At 48.8% G+C, this 20440-nt stretch overlaps 1 protein-coding gene across 1 annotated transcript in view; it reads right to left on the bottom strand.

Moving 5' to 3' along the window:
* SELL (selectin L) overlaps window positions 1–14402 on the bottom strand; it is a 29216-nt gene extending 14814 nt beyond the window's left edge. The window contains exons 1-7 of the mRNA XM_014535581.1: window positions 14244–14402; window positions 13435–13504; window positions 11064–11507; window positions 7104–7156; window positions 5873–6161; window positions 4357–4542; window positions 2619–2747 (exon numbers count right to left, since the gene is read on the bottom strand). Coding sequence (XP_014391067.1) covers window positions 2619–2747; window positions 4357–4542; window positions 5873–6161; window positions 7104–7156; window positions 11064–11507; window positions 13435–13504; window positions 14244–14246 — 1174 coding nt within the window. The 5' untranslated portion in view covers window positions 14247–14402. The remainder of the gene's footprint in view (window positions 1–2618; window positions 2748–4356; window positions 4543–5872; window positions 6162–7103; window positions 7157–11063; window positions 11508–13434; window positions 13505–14243) is intronic.
* Between the last annotated feature and the right edge of the window lie 6038 nt (window positions 14403–20440).

Below are 20440 nucleotides of genomic sequence, written 5' to 3'. Positions count from 1 at the left end.
GTGCCCTGGTGCCCTGGTGCCCTGGTGGCCGGGTGCCCGGGTGCCCTGTTCCAGTCCTGTGGTCCCGGTGGAAGGGTCTTCCACCCCCGGGGAAAACAGAGCCTCCTTAACCCAGAGACCAGCAGCCTCAGGGCCATGTCCAGATGGGAGTCCGGCTCTGGCCCTGCTGACATTCAGGGACTTTAGAGATTAGGCCTAAAACGTGATTGCCTCTGGCCGGCCGGTGTGGCTCCGTGGTTGAGCTTTGACCCATGAACCAGGAGGTCACAGTTCGATTCCTGTGACCGAACTTGATCCCCAGTGGGATTGCGTGCAGGAGGCAACTGATCAATGATTCTCTCTCATCATTGATGTTTCACTCTTTCTCCCCCTCTCTCTTCCTCTCTGAAATCAATATAAATACATTACAAATTTTGAAAAACCACATTATTGCCTCATTTCCCCATTTACCAAGCAGGGCCAAGGATAATGGCTAGTCAGCTGGGGGGAAAGTTTCTAGACAAACCCATGCACAAGGGCATGTTTCTGGAGCCCCCGATTCCTCTCTCAGAAGAAAGGGGCTGAGGTCTGGAGGTCAACACAGCCAGGACAAGGGTCAAAGTGCCGGTTCCAAAGAGCCATCTGAGGACAGAGGGACAGGGTCCGGATTCTGGACGTTTTATTGACTACTATTCTGTAAAGATTCACCTGTCCCTTTTCCAGCTTCCTAAACCCCAAAAGCATATAAAGTTCTCAGTGCCGATGAGTTCTGCATAGATCCAGATGTATTGTTTTTCCCTTTTATTCTTGTGTTAGAAAATCTATAGGGGTTTAGCCCGTCATTTCTAACATTGTCTCTACAGGGAAAAAAATATTCTTCATATTTCAATTAACCTACAACTACAATTTTTGGAAGCAAAAGTGACTTGAAGTTGGGGCTACCAGAAGAGGTTTCAGAAAGGAAGGCTGTTTGGATGTTTTGTGAGAGAAGCATGACCTTCCTACAGCCAGTGATCTCCGGGCTGTGCTCTCTGCTGGCATAACTGTAACAGGCGAACTGCCCGTTATCTGTTTCCTGTTTGCCCCACACTCATTCCCACAGCGGGGCACGCAGTTTTCAGGTTATCAGTTTAAGATCTTGTACAGAAATGACTCCAAGGTAAAGAATGTAAAAACAGCCCCACTGCCTTTTCTCACCCCTGCTTACAAATCAGCCTCAGCCAGCCCCTCCCCCCCTCACTGAACAACTGTGACTTCAATTCTGTTCTTTTGATTCTACTAGCATTTATGAAAAGCTTTTAGAACTTGGGAATAAATATCCTCCTATGCTGGTGACTCGCAGCCCCAAAGTCTCCAACAGTTACTCAGCTACCCCTTACCCATGATGCTCTACCCCCTCTGTCCAGCCACTGCCACCCAATGTCGGAGGAAAGAGGACACTGGGCTAGGGTTTGAAGTCTCCATGGAAACGACCATCAGTAGTGGGAGGGAAATCTCATTCCTATTTTGCCTTTTACTTACATACTTAGTACGGTCCTATAAGTTGATGGGACCCGATGTTAGCAAATGTCTAAGAGCAGGAGCAGAGGCACTAACTCCTCATGCTCTCAGGTTACAGCTACTGAGGTCCTCGCACATCCCCCACCCCACCCCGTCTTGCTGGTTGGTTAGAACACGAATCAGGTTCCCTTGTTCTTAAATTTAGGATGAAAGATCCGATCACAGTGAAGACTATTGAGAAATGGTAGCTACTATTCCTGCACTTGCCAGTGAGGATGGGTGGGTGAGGGGTGCAGCCCTTACATACCACATTCACCGAACAGAATACATGCTAATTCATATGATGGAAGGGGGATTAAAATGGCAACACCACACAGCTGCTTAGCAGTTGTTTTGAGGTCACCGATGGCCCCTGACCTTGAAGCAGGGATGTATCAAAAGCTGCCTACTGTGACCTTGAAGCAGGGGTGTATTAAAAGCTGCCTACTATGCATGAGTTTCAGAGTCTTGGACATTTCTGCTGGCTGAGTCCGGCCAATGGGACAGCACACATCAGGGTCTGCCTCGGGCTGTGGGTCTGTAACCGTCAGGCTGGTCCATGTTAGGGTTTGGATACTCAGGGGCAGGTGGGTGAGTGATGCCGTTCCTCCCTGGTGGGCTCATCTGCCATTTAGGGCAGACACTGGCTTCTCGGGGCAGCCCTCCTTGCTCCCTTCTCCTCCAGTCCAGAGTGGAGGGGAAGCTGGAGAGCTCAGTACCTTGTTGGGGCTGAGTCGCTAGTGAGTAGGCACGGGGGAGAAATGTGGAGGTGTATCCCGGGGACCTGCGACTCCACAGGTCAGAAGCCACGCGGTGTGTGGCTCTCGGTGAGGTTATCACCCAAGCGAGGTGCCTTGAAGAAAGCAGGACTTTGTGCGTTTATTTTAAAGTTTGTTGGATGAAAAACAAAACAAAACAAAAATCAGCCCACGTGTCGTAATGCGAGTGTGTGCGAGGCTGCCTCCCACGTGTCCAGGGCCTAAGGTGTGCAGCCTCGCCCGCTATCCGGCTTCAGAAGCTCTCGTACTTAATTTCCTGTGGGTTTCTATTTTCTTCTCTTTACAGGTCTAGTCTTTTCATAGGGAGGTAAACGCACGTACCTTTTTTTAATCGCCTGGCCAGCCAGATGATAAAGGCCAGCCCCAGGAATGCGGTAACCATGACTGCCACTGGGATGAAGAGGGGGTTGTAGTCGCCTTCCTTGATCATGGAGAAGCTCCTGTCCAATTCTGAGAGAGAACCGGGGGGCACCTCGCATGAGGCCGCAGCACGATCTCTATAGTGCCATTTCCTGAGGTTAGACTTTCCCCTCCTTCCATCTCCCAACCATTGCCCATTTGGTGCCATCTGACATGAGGAGACTGGCATGGGGAGGCCCGCGATGAGTCCATGGCAGAGACAAGGACTGGACTGGCTTTTCTAGCCCCACACCTCTGCCATCTCCATCCCCAGACTGGTCAATAGTGGAATTTCTGGGAGATGCACCTAAAAGCCTTGTCAAGAAGTGGTCATCGTTGTATCTAGCTCCGTGGCCTTGTTGAATGGTTGGGACTCTAAATCAGAGAAGAGCTAAAAGGCCCAACATGATTGTAGGAAAAATAAAAGCCAGTGATCTGAACAGGTAACTTGTCAGTCGCAGGAGACCATTCGTGCTTTTACTTTAAAGCAGCTGTGTGTGCGTCTGCACTTGGGGTTTACCTGCCGGGGACCTGCACGGACCTGTGAATGATTCACTCCTCCCACTTCCATCACAAATACACAAAGGGACACACCTCCATGTCCTCTTGTAAGTGTGAACCAAGTTCACTGGGGAACCTTTATTGAAAAAATGCCACGTGGAAACATCTGTAATCGGTGGCACCAGTGAAAGGCACTCCCTTCTGCATGTTGGCACAGAGTCTGACGGCATCCCTGTTCTCCACATGACCTTGAGGAACCCTTTCAAGGGGCTTCCATCCCCTCACCCACTATATAGTGGAAACGAGGCTCATGGTCCCAGAGGATCCAAACAGAAGGCACCTACTGGCTGCCTTGACAGGGAAGGATGCCTAGCCTGATACAGTCTTTCCCTGAACACCCTAATTCCCTACCCACTCCCTGGCCCACAGAGATCAGCTTCTCAGACAGCTTCCACGGGTCACACCATTTAAAGTCATTGGTGCAAATGGCTCGAGGGGCAGACATGGGTAGCTTGTCTTTCACAAGCTAATTTAATGTGCATTTATTGAGCACCTACTGTCAGGTGGAAGTATTGAGAGATGAGGGAGACAGCCCTTATGTACACAAACAGATTTGGATGCTTCAGCTTAATGGTCATAGAAATGCATCCACTGCTTTTGGAATTGAGCTTGTCTTTCACAAGCTAATTTAATGTGCATTTATTAAGCACCTACTGTCAGGTGGAGGTATTGAGAGATGAGGGAGTCAGCCCTTTATACACAGACAGATTTGGATGCTTCAGCTTAATGATCATAGAAATGCATCCACTGCTTTTGGAATCCTGTGGTTATTGGTGATCGTGGCAGCGGCATTTTAATGGACTAACAGAAGTGAGCTTGCACGGGAATAGAAGAATGAATAGGAAGTAATTCAGTAGAGACAGTGAGTTTAGATGTTAAGGACTGAGATAGAAGGAGTTGAGAATTGGCCGGAAAAAAAGAAATGGCTGTCATTGAAGGAAGAGGCAAGAATAGTCAAGGGTTATGTAGTAAATTAATATGTACAAATTTATTTTTAAAGCACATCCGTTAAGCAAAATGAAATATAAAAATTTACTATGTCTTTCCCACATCTGCTCTATCTTTAAGGTATTCAGGAGATTGGGACAAATTGACTCACCCTGACATATTGGAGGAGGGCTGGACCAGATTCCAGACGATTCACAGACAGTTCTTGTCTTTCCGATGAGCTCAGTTCCTTCTAAGCAGTTGAAAGTGCACGTGGAGTTAAAGCTGAAGTTGTCCAGGGGATGATGACAGTCCATGGTCCCCAAATCAGGTGCTGTTAGAGCATCACATGGAATCACTTCAAAGAAAAAGAAAAAACGTTCTGAATAGAGACCTTCTCTTGACCAAAGGATTTAGCCAAAGCTGCCTGACTCAACTGTGGAACCACCCACAGGACCCCAGCCATTCCTAACCTAGAAATTGCTCCTGATCATGCTTCCAGAATTTATTTTCTTGAGAATTATGAAGAGTGGAGAGGCAGGGGTGAAGCCAGGAGACAGGTGGGAGGTGAGAGAGGAGGGAGGGTGGCCCCTCTGGGAGTCACTCCATCTCCGCTGGAAGTGCCTGGACTGGCCTTGCCCTGTGGAACCTTCTCAGTGAGTGTAGAGAATGCCCACCCTTCCCCTGCCCCAAAGTCTCCCTGAGCAATTTTGAGAAACATCCCAATTCTCTGAAGCAAGTCCCTCAACTTCTATAAAATTCAGTGGGTTGGTCAATTTAGTGCTTTCTTTCTTTCTCTCCCTTTCTTTCTCTCCCTTTCTTTCTCTCCCTTTCTTTCTCTCCCTTTCTTTCTCTCCTCTCTCTCTCTCTCTCTCTCTCTCTCTCTCTCTCTCTCTTTCTTTTAAATCTTTATTGTTGAAAGTATTACATGTGTTCCCTTTTTCCTCCATTGAACCCTTCTAGTCTGCCCATCCCCCCACCCCCGCCCTAAGCCTTCACCAAGTGCTATGATTTCCATAAATGATTCTGACAGTTCTTTTGAGAACTAAACCACTTAAACTAGTGAGTCAGAAGCATCGATGTAGAAAATGTAACCAAAACTGCCCCCCCCCAAGTCTCCTCCGCAAGGGGATCGTCTCGCCAGCTAAAAAGAAACATCCACCCTATTTCGGATGGAGAAAGACCAGGACACGGTGTTTTTGTTTTTACAGCAGTTATTACTCTCCTGAGAGTTCCTGAAGGAGAAAAGCTAAAAAATGATTTTGAGAATAAACAAATAAAACAATTTTTTTAAAAAAAGAGCTCTGCCCTCGGAGAAGGAAATCAGTTGGTGTTAAGAAGGGCACCACATAAAACAGGTGTTTTTGAGAGGAGAGAACAACCCAAATTTCAGCAAGATGGATGGTGTACGCCCTGACAATGAGGAGGGAAAGACACGGCGTAACCACGGTGACTGCTGAAAAGCACTCTTGGACTGTGGGAGGGCCCCGGAGGTATTGGGTTGGTATTTTTGTTCGCAGTGTTTCTCCTTAGTTTTATTAACAATTACCCCTCTGAGCAGCATCACAGTGTAGACTTAGGTTAAGTCATGCTCCAGCAGAAGATCTAGGCCTCTTAGCAAGACCGGGCTGCGTGTCCTCGCGGTGGGAACCCAGGGCTGCGTGACAAAGTCCGGGGACAGCGCTCACCTCGGCAGGTGGGCACCAGAGATGACCAGTTCCCAAAGGGCCCGCAGGTGGTTTCCTCCGCCCCGGCGAGCTCTGTTCCCTCGGAGCAATTGAAGGCGCACCGCGAGCTGTAGCTGAAGTCCCCCAGCGGGTGGCTGCAGGCCATGGCGCCCAGCTCTGGGCCCTCCAGGGGCGCACACCGTGTCACTTGAATAAGAAGAGAGACAGCATTGGGAGGTGAGAGGGCCTGGTGGCTCGTGAGTCCAGGCACGGCCACCTGAGCACCAGGGCGGTGACAGGGCCACGAACCCTGTCAGCTCAGCTGACTGTACACACTTCCTGGAGTTGGTGTGGGAATTAAATGATCGAATGCCGGGCAAGGATTTAGGATAGAGCCTGGCTCACGGGAAGTTTAATTAAGCAAGAACTCATCTTCTTGTTATCTGTGGCATTATCTGGGGAGAGAATTTTTACACCTACACGTGTTTAAGTGAGAATGACCGGCTCGGTCTGGAGATTACTGAGAATATTAGGGCGTTGGGATGGGAGGTTTGGAGGAAGAGGGGGTGTCCATAATTGGTCTTTAGGCAGCGTCTCCGCCTGGACTCTGCCTCACCCTCCCTAGCTGGTGCCAGGCCTCAGCTCCTCTGGTAGGACAGCCCTCTGCAGAAGCCGCATCCGTTTCCCTGCTCTGGTCGGTGGTGCAGTGGATCACATTAAGGCTGAAAGTCAGTCTCCAATTTTAGGCTCTGCCATGTTATTTGGGCCAATATTGCAACTCTCGTGCCTTGTATTTTATTAAGTTTGAGCCATTGCTGTGATCCTGCTCTTGATATTTTAATAAAGAATGGATCCAAGGAATTGGAAGACTTTTTATATTTTTTTCATATCCAGTCCAAGTCCAAATTAAAGTGAATTACATTGTCCAGTTCAATCCACGCCCACAAGCAAGTGCCCGATACACTCCAGGCACAGTCTCCATCCTACAGATGCAGTGACAGGTAAGATGTGCACCAACTTCCTGTGCGGTCGGTCTGCCAGGGGATACAGACACGTGCATAGATGGCCTCAGCAATGCGGGTACGTAAGGAAGATATACGTGGAGGTATTAGAACAAAAATAGGGACACTTCGCCTAATGGGGGTCCTCAGAAAGCTTCCTGAAAGAAATGGTCCCTGAACTATGCCTTCAATGTTTGCACACGGTGGATTAACCATGTGCAAACTGAGAGAGAAATCCATGAGCAATCTACGAGATACAGAGCTCGCAAGGTCAGTGTGGAGAACTGCAAGCGTTCTGATGTCACTAAAAGGAAAGAGGAGATGGGGAAGGGGGGGGGGGGGAAATGAGATTAGGGAGAAAGATAGGAGGTAAGACAAAATGCCACTGTCTTTTTTCATTGATTTCATGAGCACCCACTGTACAGCAGCATCACTCTAGGCCTCGAGGAGTTTAGAATTTTATCCCGTAGGACAAATGACAGGTGGACATGAAAGGGTGGGTGGCCACAGACATGTGATGTTTGTTTGATTGTTTTCAATTGATCAGCCTGCCCATAGTGTGCATATTTGAAGGGCACTCATCGAAAGTCGTGGATTGCAGCTCAGAAACTAGGCAATCATATAGGACAGTGGTTCTCAACCTTCTGGCCCTTTAAATACAGTTCCTCATGTTGTGACCCAACCATAAAATTATTTTCGTTGCTACTTCATAACTGTAATGTTGCTACTGTTATGAATCGTAATGTAAATATCTGACATGCAGGATGGTCTTAGGCGACCCCTGTGAAAGGGTCGTTCGACAGCCAAAGGGGTCGCGACCCACAGGTTGAGAACCACTGATCTAGGAGGAGGTTGATGAGGGCAGTGGCAGTAGAATTGACAAGCAGGAGACAAATTGGAGAAACAATCATACTGTATTAAAATGAGTAGTGTGTTACTGTGTGTACATGTAGGGCTGGTGAGAGAGCCACATACCAGAGCGCTCGCATGAATGGTGGTACCACACACGAAGATGAGGAATACAGTGGAAAGCTGCTGGGACAGTGGCTTTGCACTCTGTGGGCATCCCAAGGATGTGCTTGTATATTTGGAGTTCAGGGCTGGAAACAGGTCATCAGTCCAAGCTCACATAGATTCGTGAATTCACAAAAGTTGGTACGTTTGACCAAAGGGAGCGTAGAGAATCAAAAGAACAATGGACAAGAGATAGAAGATGAGACATAACAACAGTGTGGGCTTGGGTTCATGCCCTTGAAGAAAACCAAAGAGACATGATCACAGGTAGAAAGAAAACCAGGAAAGAGTGATACGATGGAAGTCAAGACAAAAAAGATTAAATGTTCAACAAGGGAATGGACATGCCAACGATGTAAGAATTAGAAAACAAAGCTTTGGAATGGAGTGAGGGTGTAGAGTTGGGTAGGAGTCATGGCTCTGCAATCGAGTGAAATGAGGTAGATCCGTTCCAGTTGGTTGACATTTAAATTTACTTCAGCCTCAATTCTTTATTCTTTACAAATACTGCTTTTTCCCCTCCTTATAATCTTATATTTTATGCACCAGATACTTCAAACATAGTTTTGAAACTCAACCAATTCTGTCAAAGGATTTGATGTGTCTCTCGGTAGTGAGTTGACTGGGTCAAAGGCTCCTTCCTTTGAATCTGTATCTTCTTCCCTTTCTGTTTCTACCACCACGACTCTGCGCGATTTCAAGAGGATCCTAATGATCCTCTCATTGTCTCCCCTTCTGCTACTCACTCCATCTCCTGCACTGCTTCTAGGATAACTGCCCTAAATGCAGGCGTTACGATACTAAGTGGCAGGAGAAAAAAACCCTCACAGACACAAACAACAGTGCCGTGATTACCAGAGGAAAGTGGGGGTGGGGAAGGTTGAACAGGGCAAGAGGGGGGATAAATGGTGATGGAAGGAGACTAAACCTGGGGTGGTGAACACACAATACAACACTCAGATGATGTATTATAGGATTGTACACCTGAAACCTATAACAGGTATTAACCAATGTCACCCCAATAAAGTCAATAAAAAAGATACCAGTAGCCTCCCATTGTTAAATAAAGGCCAGATTGCTTCATTAGGCAGTTTCCAGTCCCTGCAAACTTACCCCGGCTTACCTTGCTTTCAAGAAAACCAAATTATGAGCATATATAATTTCCACCAGTTAACTGTAAATCCTCTAAGGGCAGAATCTATAATAGATTTGCCTTTATATCTTCTGAAATACCCAGCCCAAATGAATGTGTTGTATGTATTATTATATATCTCCGACCTATATGTACTGTATGTCATTATGTGAATGAACTCTTCTTTTTGGTCTTGCCTTGGTATGACTTTGAGGATTAACATAAACAAGCGAGATTACCTTCTGGGCAACTTGCCCTTCTAACAACAAATGTTTCCCTGTCTTTCACACTTTAGGTATGAGTTTCTAAAAGCAGGAATCTGCCACACCTGATGTGTCACTGTCCTCCTGACCCCGTGTTCTCTGTGGCTCTGGGAAAGACTTGTTGAGAAGAGAATTGAAACTTCATCCTGACTTATGAAATCTTTACGGAAAGGTGCCCACATGTCGCAAGCCCAGCCTTCTGATCAGAACTTCTCATTTCTCAGAATGGCTGGTACCTTGCTGTCCCAAGAGGCATGTGAATGGAGCTATGGGAATGGGCACAAAGTGTGGCTATCTGAATCACATGGCGGTGTCCATCAGGTAACGTACCATCATGGAAGAGACAATAAATGACCACATAGACATGATGATTCCGTCAGTCATATCAGCTAGACTCTGCTTTTGTCCACCTAGTGGGGTCACAGAGGGCACATGCAGAGTAGCCATAGAGATGGAAGCTCTGCCTGGTGGCAAGGGTGAAGGTTCTCTTTGTGGAATTTACAGGGAGGGCTCTTACTTCACAGTGCTGACCTGGCTCCTGCTAGTGCCAAGTGCACAACATGGCAGCACAAGAGACCAACACTAAGCCCCCAATGCAGCACGATCCTGCAAAGGGACCAGCCAGCCACTCACTGGATCGTTGATTTATATTCTACCTGGATGGGCCAGTGATTCAACTTGGCTGGAATTGATACATATTCTGCTACAGATTTGCCCTTTTTGCCCACATTGACCAAAACCATTATCTGAAGGATCTGTATGGATCCTAAAAAGCATTGTCTCCGACCATGGGGCATGCCAGCATGTATATGTCTGTTGTAGACTAATGACTCCTTCCAAAATTATCCATATTGTAATCCTCAGAACTTGGAATATATTATCTTACTAGAGGCCCTGTGCACGAATTCGTGCATGGGTGGGGTCTGGCCCACCCGCCCCACTTGGGGCCAATTAGGCCTGGCTGGCCAGGGGGAGGGGCCATGGGTGGTTGGCCTACTGGCCCTGCCCCCTGGTCGAACTCCCAGTTGAGGGGACAATTTGCATATTAGCCTTTTATTATATAGGATTACATAGGATGTGGCAAAAGAGGCTTTGCAGGTGTAGTTAAGTTGAGGATCTTCAGATGGGGAGAGTATCCTGGATTATCCAGGTGGGACCAATATAATCACAAGAGTTCTTATAAGACGGTGGTTCTCAACCTTGGCTGCACATTAGAATCACCTGGGAATCTTTTTAAAATCCTGATTTCTGGGCCTCATCCTCCGGAAATTCTGTTTCTTTGTTATGGGGTGGGGCCACAACATTAGTAACAAAGAAACAGAATTTCCGGAGGATGAGGCCCGGAAATCAGGATTTTAAAAAGATTCCCAGGTGATTCTCATGTGCAGCCAAGGTTGAGAACCACTGGCTAGTCCTTCCTCCTTATACACAGCTTGTCTTTAAAGGAAAAAATATATTTTTATTGATTTCAGAGAGGAAGGGAGAGGGAGAGAGAGAGAGAAAAACATCAATGATGAGAGATAATCATTGATTGGCTGCCTCCTGCTTGCCCTCTACTGGGGATCAAGCCTACAACCTGAGCATGTGCCTTGACCTAAAATCGAACCTGGGAAGGACCTTTCAGTCCGCAGGCTGATGCTCTAGCCATTGAGCAAAACCAGCTGGGGCTGTACACGTTTCATCCGGATGTAAACGGATTTAGGGGCACAGCTTTGGGGCGTTGGGACCAGCCTCGCACTCCAGGAAGGCTCGGCAGTGACTGGTCGAGCTGCCTGGAGGCCTGGGCTGACTTCAGAAAGCACCAGGCGCTCTGCCCAGCATCCCCGGCGAGTCCTGGCTCTCTCCACGGGCCTCCCTACCTGTGTAGCACAGGGCGACCTTGGGCTTGTGGCAGGCGTCGTCGTTCCACTTGCCCGCATCCTTGCTCCTCTTGATGTACATCTCCACGCAGTCCTCTTTCGACTTCTTGTTGTTGGGCTCCCCGACGCCCCAGTTCTCGGCTTCGGCCGTGAGGGACTTGTTGGTCCCCACCCAGGTCCACACGCCTGCCACCTTCCGGATCCCGATCCAGTAGTAGGTGCTTCTGAAGGGCAGCGTCCTGTTCAGGTACTCAATCTCCCCCTTGTTCTGTATGGCAACCAGATCGGTGTAGTTTTGTTGGCAGTACCTTCTAGCTCTGGGCCAGTTCATGGGTTCTTCGGAATGATGGTAAGTCCAGCCGTCGGTCCCATGGTAGGCAGAGAAATCTGAAAGACATCGGCGAGAGTGTACACCTCAGTCCCAGCTGACACCGCCTGGAGGACTAACCCAGGCTGAGCCCGCTCCTGGGACGTGAGGAAACCGACTCAGCAAAGGTGTAAGTTACCGCCTTGGTGCAGAATGAGTCATTCGCAGGTTTGAAGTAGAAAATACCCCTGCTAGTCCCAATCACTTTTCACCACAATACAGACTACTTTTGCACATAGCTCTGTTTTAGACAAATTTGGTGGCTTTCTATATTTATTTACATGAAATAATTTTTTCTCCAAATTCTTTCAAGTGAAATGTAACCAACATAATTCAGAAATTTGTGTTTACCTTAGTAGCTGTCCATCGTTTAAAAGTAATTTAAGTATAACCTATATCTCTAAGATTTACTGCCTTTTGTTTTTAATCCCGGGATACTTTCCTAAAGGCCAGCACTTACACTTCTCGGAGAGAAGTAAAATGAAGACAGGAATAATGATATATTTCTAAGTGATGTCTTTTGTATCAGAAAGATAACATTTAGTGCAGGAAGAACTGCTTCTGGGAAAACTTCCGTCCACAGCCCAAGCCTTAGACATCTAACTACATAACAACAACAAATGTGTACAAAACCAAACGGTGTAGGATTGTGAAATGTATTTAGATCGTGTCCTGGACTCAGAGATGTCAACTGGTGGTGTGTAATCATCATGGGTGCTTCAACATGAGCACTTTGAAGAAACCAAGACAAACACATAGTCACACAATGACCTCGTGATAACATGGACCATTGTCAACTGGTGGTGTGTAATCATCATGGGTGCTTCAACTATGAGCCCTTTGAAGAAACCAAGACAAACACATAGCCACACAATGACCTCGTGATAACATGGACCGTCCTAAGCAGGTATGATCTGTGAGGCACTGCTCTCCCGTGAAGTAAACATTTTCACAGCCATCAACATTGATTGAGTTTTCACCCTTGTAGGGCCAACACCATGGAGAAATATCACAGAAAACAGGTCCAATTTTACAGTCTCCTACAGATTCTAAACGAGGCATAACAGATGCAAAGAAGACATAATTAATCTGGAGCAAGTCAAACATATCGGAAATGACACATAGGATTCATGAGTAAGGAATGTCCTAGCACGGACATGTGGGCCGAACTGTGAAGGGGCATTCCACCAGAAGGTCAGCTCTGGAGGGAGGAAACCCTTCGGCTCACTGCTCTCTGGACCTTCAGTGCCAAGATCAGTGCCTGGCACACAGCAGGGACTCACCAGGGCCCCAGGGGCCATGGGCAGACATGGTGCAAGGAACGTGTGAGGGGCCGAGGGAAGCGCGTTTGCTTGGCCAGAGCTGAAATTTCAAGCCAGGGAGTCAGAAGACATTAGCTTACTGAGGCAATGGGAATGCTCCAAACAACTGCCAACACTCTTGAAGAATCAGACCTAGCATTTGTCACATCGCTGGGTGTGCAGGAGGCAGCTGATCGATGTTTCTCTCTCATCGATGTTTCTAACTCTCTATCTCTCTCCCTTCCTCTCTGTAAAAAATCAATAAAATATATTAAAAAAAAAAAAAGCTCACATTTTAACTGTAGAACTGATGTCCACTGAACTGTCGGTGAATCATAGAAAGCGCGGTGCTAACTATCTGGTATAGATTGTAAGTTCCCTGTTAGATATTTCTTAATTGACCTTCTTCCTTCCTAACTCAGATCTTGGTGGGTTCATCAGGATTTGGGCCTGCAGCCAAGGGTGTGGCAGGTGCAAGGGATTTCTGGGAAAGGACCGAAGATGAGAGGAGGAAAGAGCTTCACCGGAGGGTGGAATGAACAGTGTCTGCCTGATCATTTCCCTGTGACTCTGCACACCCAGTGGACACTTAAGAAAAATAAACACGCGAACAAAGGCTTGGCAATACACAAATCGCAGAACGTACCCCAGCAGAGCGCTGTCCACACCCACAGCTCCAAGGCCCTCTGAGCGCTCCAATGCTTCCGTGGCGATGGCTGCAGATAAAACACAAGACGACACTCTTAAATCCCACGGCACAGCCCCTTGAGGAGGCTCCGACCCCTTTCCTCGAGTTCAAATCGAAACACGTGGGCTTACGAAACGCGGCCGAAGGCATTGATTCCTCAGACACGAATGAAAGAGAAGCATTAAATTTGCCTCAAAACTGATACGTGGCTCCTTTATTTTCATGCCTTAGCCTCAAGGGGCTGCTTGTTACTCTTCTGACTTTTTCTATATTTCAGGAATGTTTTGTACCCGCTTCTCTGCTGAGCTGCTAGATGGAACCACTTGACCCTTAGTATGGATTGTTTTAAAGTGTCCCTTGGTGTCTAATGGGCTGTTGACATTGAGGTTGAATGTTAAAATCTCCCACTCGATTATGATGCTTCCAATTCCTAAAAGAATTGGACAGCCAGACAGACACCAGAAAGAAAAGCAGTTCTGTTGCTTTCAAGTAAAAAGAGATGCCTTTTGAGCAACTTGGAGGGCGAGACCACACATTGTCTGCCCGCAAGGCTGCTCATTGCAACCAGGGAGCCCCAGTCTCAGCCGAGACAGCGAGGGGGAGTCAGCACCATGAGAGGGGGGGCTCTAGGGGCCCCGGCAGGTTTAGCTCCTGGCTTTTTCAACCCAAAAAGGAAATGCGTTGCCTCCTGTCCTTTGCCAACCGCCTCTGCAACCCCGAGAAGGGGCTCTGCAGAGCACCTGAGGCCTCTCAGGCTGAGAGCTCACCATGTCTGCACCGTCCTGGTCCGGTCCCTCTGCGGCCCCACGTCCCGGCTCTGCACCGGGGGCTCCTGTCCTGGCCCGGGCGAGGCTGTGCTGCTCACTGTGTGTGTCCCAGAAGGGCTGCTTTCTCTCATTTCTCTAACGCAGTCTCACATCCTCCTCCTCCCCACTCCCCCCCCCTTCTAGCTCCTCTTTCCCCACCTCTTTCCTGACCTCTGTCACCTCCCCTGAGAAAAACAGAGCTCTGACCAAGGTGCTGTTGTTAGATCCTCCCTCTCCTCCTTTCTTCTCTCCTCCCAGCCTCCTTCCTCCCTTCCTTCCTTCCTCCCTTCCTCCCTTCTCTCCTTTCCTCCTTCTTTCCTTCCTTTCTCCCTTCCCTCCCCCTCCTCCCTACCTCCCTCCCTCCCTCTTCTCCTCTTTCCCAGTCTCCCTCTATCTGTCTGTCTCTCTTCTTTCTTTTTCTATCAACATTGGGCCAACTCTTTGCTATCCATGGTAGAGGCGCCTGATAACTGCAAACACCACACAATCAAAAAGTACTTCAGACATTACGATGCCCCTTAGACTGCCTAGGGCTCACCTGTACCAGCTTGAGGGTGCCTTCCTGCCCCCTTGCTCGCCCCCTAGTGGACGTCCTTGTCCATGGCACCCCTAAAGTTAAGCCCTGACCTGCAGAGCAGCTCTGGCTTTCTGCCCTCGGGGGGTTTGGGGGCCTACAAATGCCCTTATCCGTACCCTGGAGTGTATCATGTGAAGGAGATACACTGCATATGAAATCAGGACCCGAATGAGGAGGGGCAGTGGAAGGGGGAGTCACTGACCATCGGATTTGCATTTTTGAAAAGACAATAACAACAATAGCTATAGATCTCAACACTCCATGTTTATTACCTTATTAATCTTTATAGAGATTAACTACAATACCCCGCAGTAGGTACTATTACTATCCCTGGTTTTAAAGTCCTGGGAAGGTAAGAAAGGAAGAGACCTGGGGTTTGGGACCATCCCCGCTCGAGCCTGTGCGTGTGGTTACTGTGGGGCTCTCCTCCAGGCAGGAGCTCGGAAGGCATGTTACAGGGCACAAGCCTGGGGCCGAGGGGACCCACGAAGTGCCCATCTCCACCTCCAGCCCAAAGCAGCGTCTAGACTGCGTTTCTAAGTGCTCCCCTCCCGTTCTCTCCTGACCTTGTCAGCCAGGCTTTCAGCCACGCCAGGGCCTGGGTCCTCCCTTCACTGAGCCCACAGCCAGGTCTCCGTCCTCACTTTCCTCGGCCAGTCGGCTCCTGGTTCCCCACCTCACCCACTGTCCTTCCATTTCATTGGTCGATGCTCCCTCAGCTCCCCGACCGCCAAGCCTGTGGGTGCCCCAGCGCTCGCTGCTCTTCTCTCGTTTACCCCGTGGACTCGATGGCCCGACCCGGTCTCTGAACCTGAATGCCGCCTAAATGCCACTCACTTCCGATGTCTGTTTCCACCCGGGACATTCCTCTGCCCCGGGAACGACCCCCGTGCCCATCAGACGCCTTCCCGATATCTCCATTCGTGGTTTACTCCACCTCCCAATTTACATGCACCAAACTGACCTGCAGACTTCCCCTCGAACCCGAGAGCGCCTGTGATTCTAGAGTGGATGCAGCTCAGTGACCGCACGGGTGAGGCCGTGTCCGGGAGAGGCAGCCGAGCGGAGGGAGAAGAATGATGGAGAACGGAGAACGCGGACAGTGGACTGCGGTGCACCTGGGTGAGGTCACACAGGATGCAGGGGTGCTTGAGGGTGAGGAGGACCAGGGGCTGGGAGTCCTTGCAATGAGGTGGTGAACTTGGTGTCACGTGCTCCAAGGAAACAGGGTTATTTTATTTCTTCTTTTTATTTTTAGAAGCCCGGCCGGCGTGGCTCAGTGGTTGAGCATCAACCTATGAACCAGGAGGTCACAGTTTGATTCTCGGTCTGGGCACATGCCCAGGTTGCAGCCTTCATCCCCCTGCCCCCCAGTAGGGGGCATGCAGGAGGCAGCTGATCAATGATTCTCTCTCATCATTGATGTTTCTCTCTCTCTCCCTCTCCCTTCCTCTCTGAAATCAATAAACATATATTTTTTAAAAAGGGGTTAGAAGAACAAAGATCAGTAAGAGAATCTCACCATAAAGGAGGCCACCCCTGCCTCCCACCACTGAGGTGTGGACGTGAGAGAGCAGACGTCCCCTGGAGAGATCTACAGGGCCTGTTGCAGGCCTGGCTGTGGGGACAGCAGGGTGGGAGGGGTTTGGAGAGGAACTGGAGGGTGGGGGCTGGCCTACTGGGGAGAGCAATCCCGAGGGTGAAGGTGGCGTTTGGGAAGGAGAGCAGGTGGGTCAGGAGGTGTCGTCTGGTGAGCTGTCTAGAAGGTGACAGGCCAGCAGAGGGGCTTCCACTCTGGCTGAGGAAGGCGGTGGCCAGGAGGGGTGGTCCTGCTGGGTCTGGGGGGCGGGTGGACACTTAGTCTAACTCTGGAGCGCGTAAGTGTGTGTTGTCTTCCATGGAAGCTACCTGCCAACCCAGAGCTGCTCCCCTCCTCACTCTGTGCTCTCGCTGGCCCACGTCCATGTCCTCGGGCCCCTGCATTCCTTCTGCACACATTCAATTTGTTGTTGCTTTTTGTTTTGCTTTTTTAAAATATATGTTTTTTTATTTCAGAGAGGAAGGGAGAGGGAGAAAGAGAGAGAAACATCAATGATGAGAGAGAACCATTGATCAGCTGCCTCCTGCACGCCCCACACTGGGGATGGAGCCCAAAACCCGGGCATGTGCCCCGACCGGGAATTGAACTGTGACCTCCTGGTTCATAGGTCCATGTTCAACCACAGGGCCACGCCGGCCGGGCTGCACACACTGCGTTTGTACAGTTTGCTGCGTCACTCTGTGCCGGGAAAGCCAACAGTCACAGGCTGCCTTCTGGGCTGCTATCTCGGTCTCCAGGGAAACAGCCTCACCAGCAGGACCTTGCCTGGTTTTTCATTTTTTCTTTACTTTTTCTCTTAAGTAGAACTTCTGAGCTAAGATGAAGTATAAAACCAAAGTGAAACCCACTGTAGCCGATGACAGTGCCATAACCACAATTGTTTTCAGCCTGGACAACCAAGTCAACAATCAAACCACGTTTTCTTAGAAATGTCAGATGTTTTGAGCCTGATAACAAGGAGGTGTTCCGCTTGGCACACACCAGGCCTCGTGGGGTGACACCTTTCAGAAGAGAGGAGACACCTTTTGGGGGGAGAAAGGGGAGCAGAGAAACTAGCCTGGCCCTGGGCCCGGAGGAAAACAAGTCTGCAGAGTAAATGAAGGTGAATTGTTTAACTTGAGCAACTTGAGATCGGAGACGGGCCTGAGGCAAAGCCTCCAGCAAACGGACTTTGTTCCATTGACCTTCCTTACCTTTTCTAGAGCGTTCATATTTTCCAGACAACTGTGCAGTATGGGTGCAGGGGCCCATGAGTGCGGTGATAGCCAAGAAGACAGACAGTAGTAGCCAGTATTGGACGGGTGTGGAGAAACTGGAGCCCTTGTGCACTGCGGGAGCGGGGTAAAAGGGTGCGGCCCTCTTACCAAACAGTTTGCTGCTCCTCAAAAAATGAAACATGGAGTTACCATATGGCCCAGCAATTGCACGCCCGAGAGAACTGAAAACGTAAGTCTACTCAAAAACGTGTACAAGAAGTTCATAGCAGCATCGTTCACAACAGCCAAAGTGCAGCAGCAACCCAAATGTTCACCAGCTGGCGGATGGGGAGAGAATGTGCGGCATGGCCATACAATAAGGGATTACTCAGCCATAAAAAGGAATGAAGTACCACACATGCTACGGAGTGGATGAGCCTTGGATACGTTATCCTGAGCGAAAGACGCCAGACACAAGGCCACATGATTCCACTTACGTGAAATGTCTGGAGCAGGCAAGTCCATGGAGGCAAAAGTGGGTTCCTGTTCACAGGGGCTGGGATGGAGGGAGGGTGGAGGGAGGGTGACTACTGAGGTATTGGGTTTCTTTTTGGGGTGAGAGATGTACTCCGGAGTTACATGTGGGGATGACTGCAGGATCTTGTGAATATACAAAAACTATTGGATTGTACACTTAAAAGGGTGCATTTTATGGTGTGTGAGTTTTACCTAAATAGCACAGAATTGTTAAGAAAGAGGCCGTACACAGAGATACATATAAACATGTTTATTACCAAACTTTATAGTGCCACGTCAAATACAATAAGTATGACATAAGTTTAAATAAATACATACTTTAAAAATTGCAACATATTTAAAATCATAATTTAAAATACTTTATAAAACACAGACACACTTACATCTCACACAGCTATTTCCAACTCAATAACATACACATTTACATTGGAGCAGTTTCAGATACAATGGTCCTTCATTTCCAATGTAGCCTGATCACACATTTCACATGCATCCTCTTCCTGTTATATCCCAGAGTCCTTGGCCCTTCAAAACCCCGCTGTCCTGATTCCTGTCGCCTCTCCTCTTACTTCTGGCTTTGCCTGGGCCAAAGCACCTCTGAGCGTGGCTTCCTCAGCACATGCGGAGGCGACGGGGGTGTGAGGCAGCTTTGACCCTCACACCTGCGAGGCTGAAGCAGCCTTGCAGTCACTGACAGCACTTCCCAGGGCCAGCGATCAATAACTGGTCTCCTTAGGAGTTTTAAGCTGCTTTCCACACGAATATAAAAACTTGCTCATCCAGGCTTCCCTCCCTTTAAGAACAGCCTAACACACAAGAAAACAACTGGGAAATAATTATTCAACATCTTCACTTTGTGAAAACCCACTGGGTGAACCCAGGACACGGGCAGGGTCCTATCGTGGACTTAGGGCCTTGCACTCGTCAAGAACTGTATGCTGACACATCACATCCGATAAACATCTTTTTTGGGGATGCAAAGTACATCCTTATTCCTACAGGTGGGTGCTTTTTCAACAAAGACATTCACGAAAGTGTCCCTTCATTCATTTGCACATATGCCTTTATCAAATCAGAACATTTGGTCTCCTGGAAGTTTTTCATCATGGAAACCACAAGTTTCTGAAAAATTAACTGACTGTGCACAGCGTCTGCTGCTTAGCTTTTATTCACCCGGTACTACTCCATTTTTTAAAAGCAACTGTAGGAAAAAATTAACAATGTACACTGGTTACCATTGTACATTGTCAGGGGATAGGATTTGCCCTTTATTGAAATATAGTCACTGCAGATGCAACATTAGAATTTGTTAATAAATAAAGAGGTGGTGATCTAGGAAAGTCCTAACACTTACATATGTTAAAGTGCCTACAACACTTGTAGTGCTGAATGAAGAATCATGGAATACATACTCCATGCAAGTGAGAAGACTACTACCTCTCAGAATACTTTAAAGAGCACTGAGTCCCACAGGGAACACAGTGGTCCAGGCTTTGTTTAATAATCTCCACGCAGGTGTTGGTTGTTGTTTTTTTGTTTGTTTTTTTTAAGTCAGTAACAGACTATCTTTGTACAATTTGTTTCATCTAAACTTTTGACAATTATCATTCAGCCCATGACAGCAACTTTGTAACCAGTAGTTATAACACTACTAGAGTCCCGGTGCACCAATTTGTGCACGGCTGGGGTCCCTCAGGGTGGCCTGCGGGGATTGGGCTGAAACCGGTAGTCCAACGCCTGCTGCTCCTGCCTGCCGCTCACGCTCATCCTGGCCTGCTGCGCCTGCCGCGGGCTCACATCCAGTCAGTCCTGATCGGGCGCCCATCCCGAGGTGGGTGGCCGAGATGTGATCAGCCCTCCAGGCGGGCCAGGGGACGGGATGCTCTTGCTGGTCCAGGATCTGAATCCATTCTGCTGATGTTCCCACTGGTTGCCAGGAGCCACCTGGTGGCCGCTTTTATATAATTTCTTCCTTGTGAAGCATCTGGGAGGGGAAGCGGCCGCCGTGCCCGAAGCTGACTTCCAGGAGGCCGGCGGCGCTGTCGGGATCATGCTGGAGGCACCAGTCCATGGGTGCCTGGTCTGTTCTCTGGAGATTGGACTTGCAGGACTACTGAGGCGGTGAGTGGCTGCCGCTGGGATGGTGGGCCACTGAGATGGGTCAGTCAGCTGAGTGGCGCTCCTGCTGTGGCAGCGCACTGACCACTAGGGGGCAGCTCCTGTGTTGAATGTCTTCCCCCTGGTGGTC

Source organism: Myotis brandtii, unplaced genomic scaffold (assembly GCF_000412655.1).
Source record: "Myotis brandtii unplaced genomic scaffold, ASM41265v1 scaffold1460, whole genome shotgun sequence".
Taxonomy (NCBI): domain Eukaryota; kingdom Metazoa; phylum Chordata; class Mammalia; order Chiroptera; family Vespertilionidae; genus Myotis; species Myotis brandtii.
This window is presented reverse-complemented; position numbering and strand designations above follow the sequence as displayed.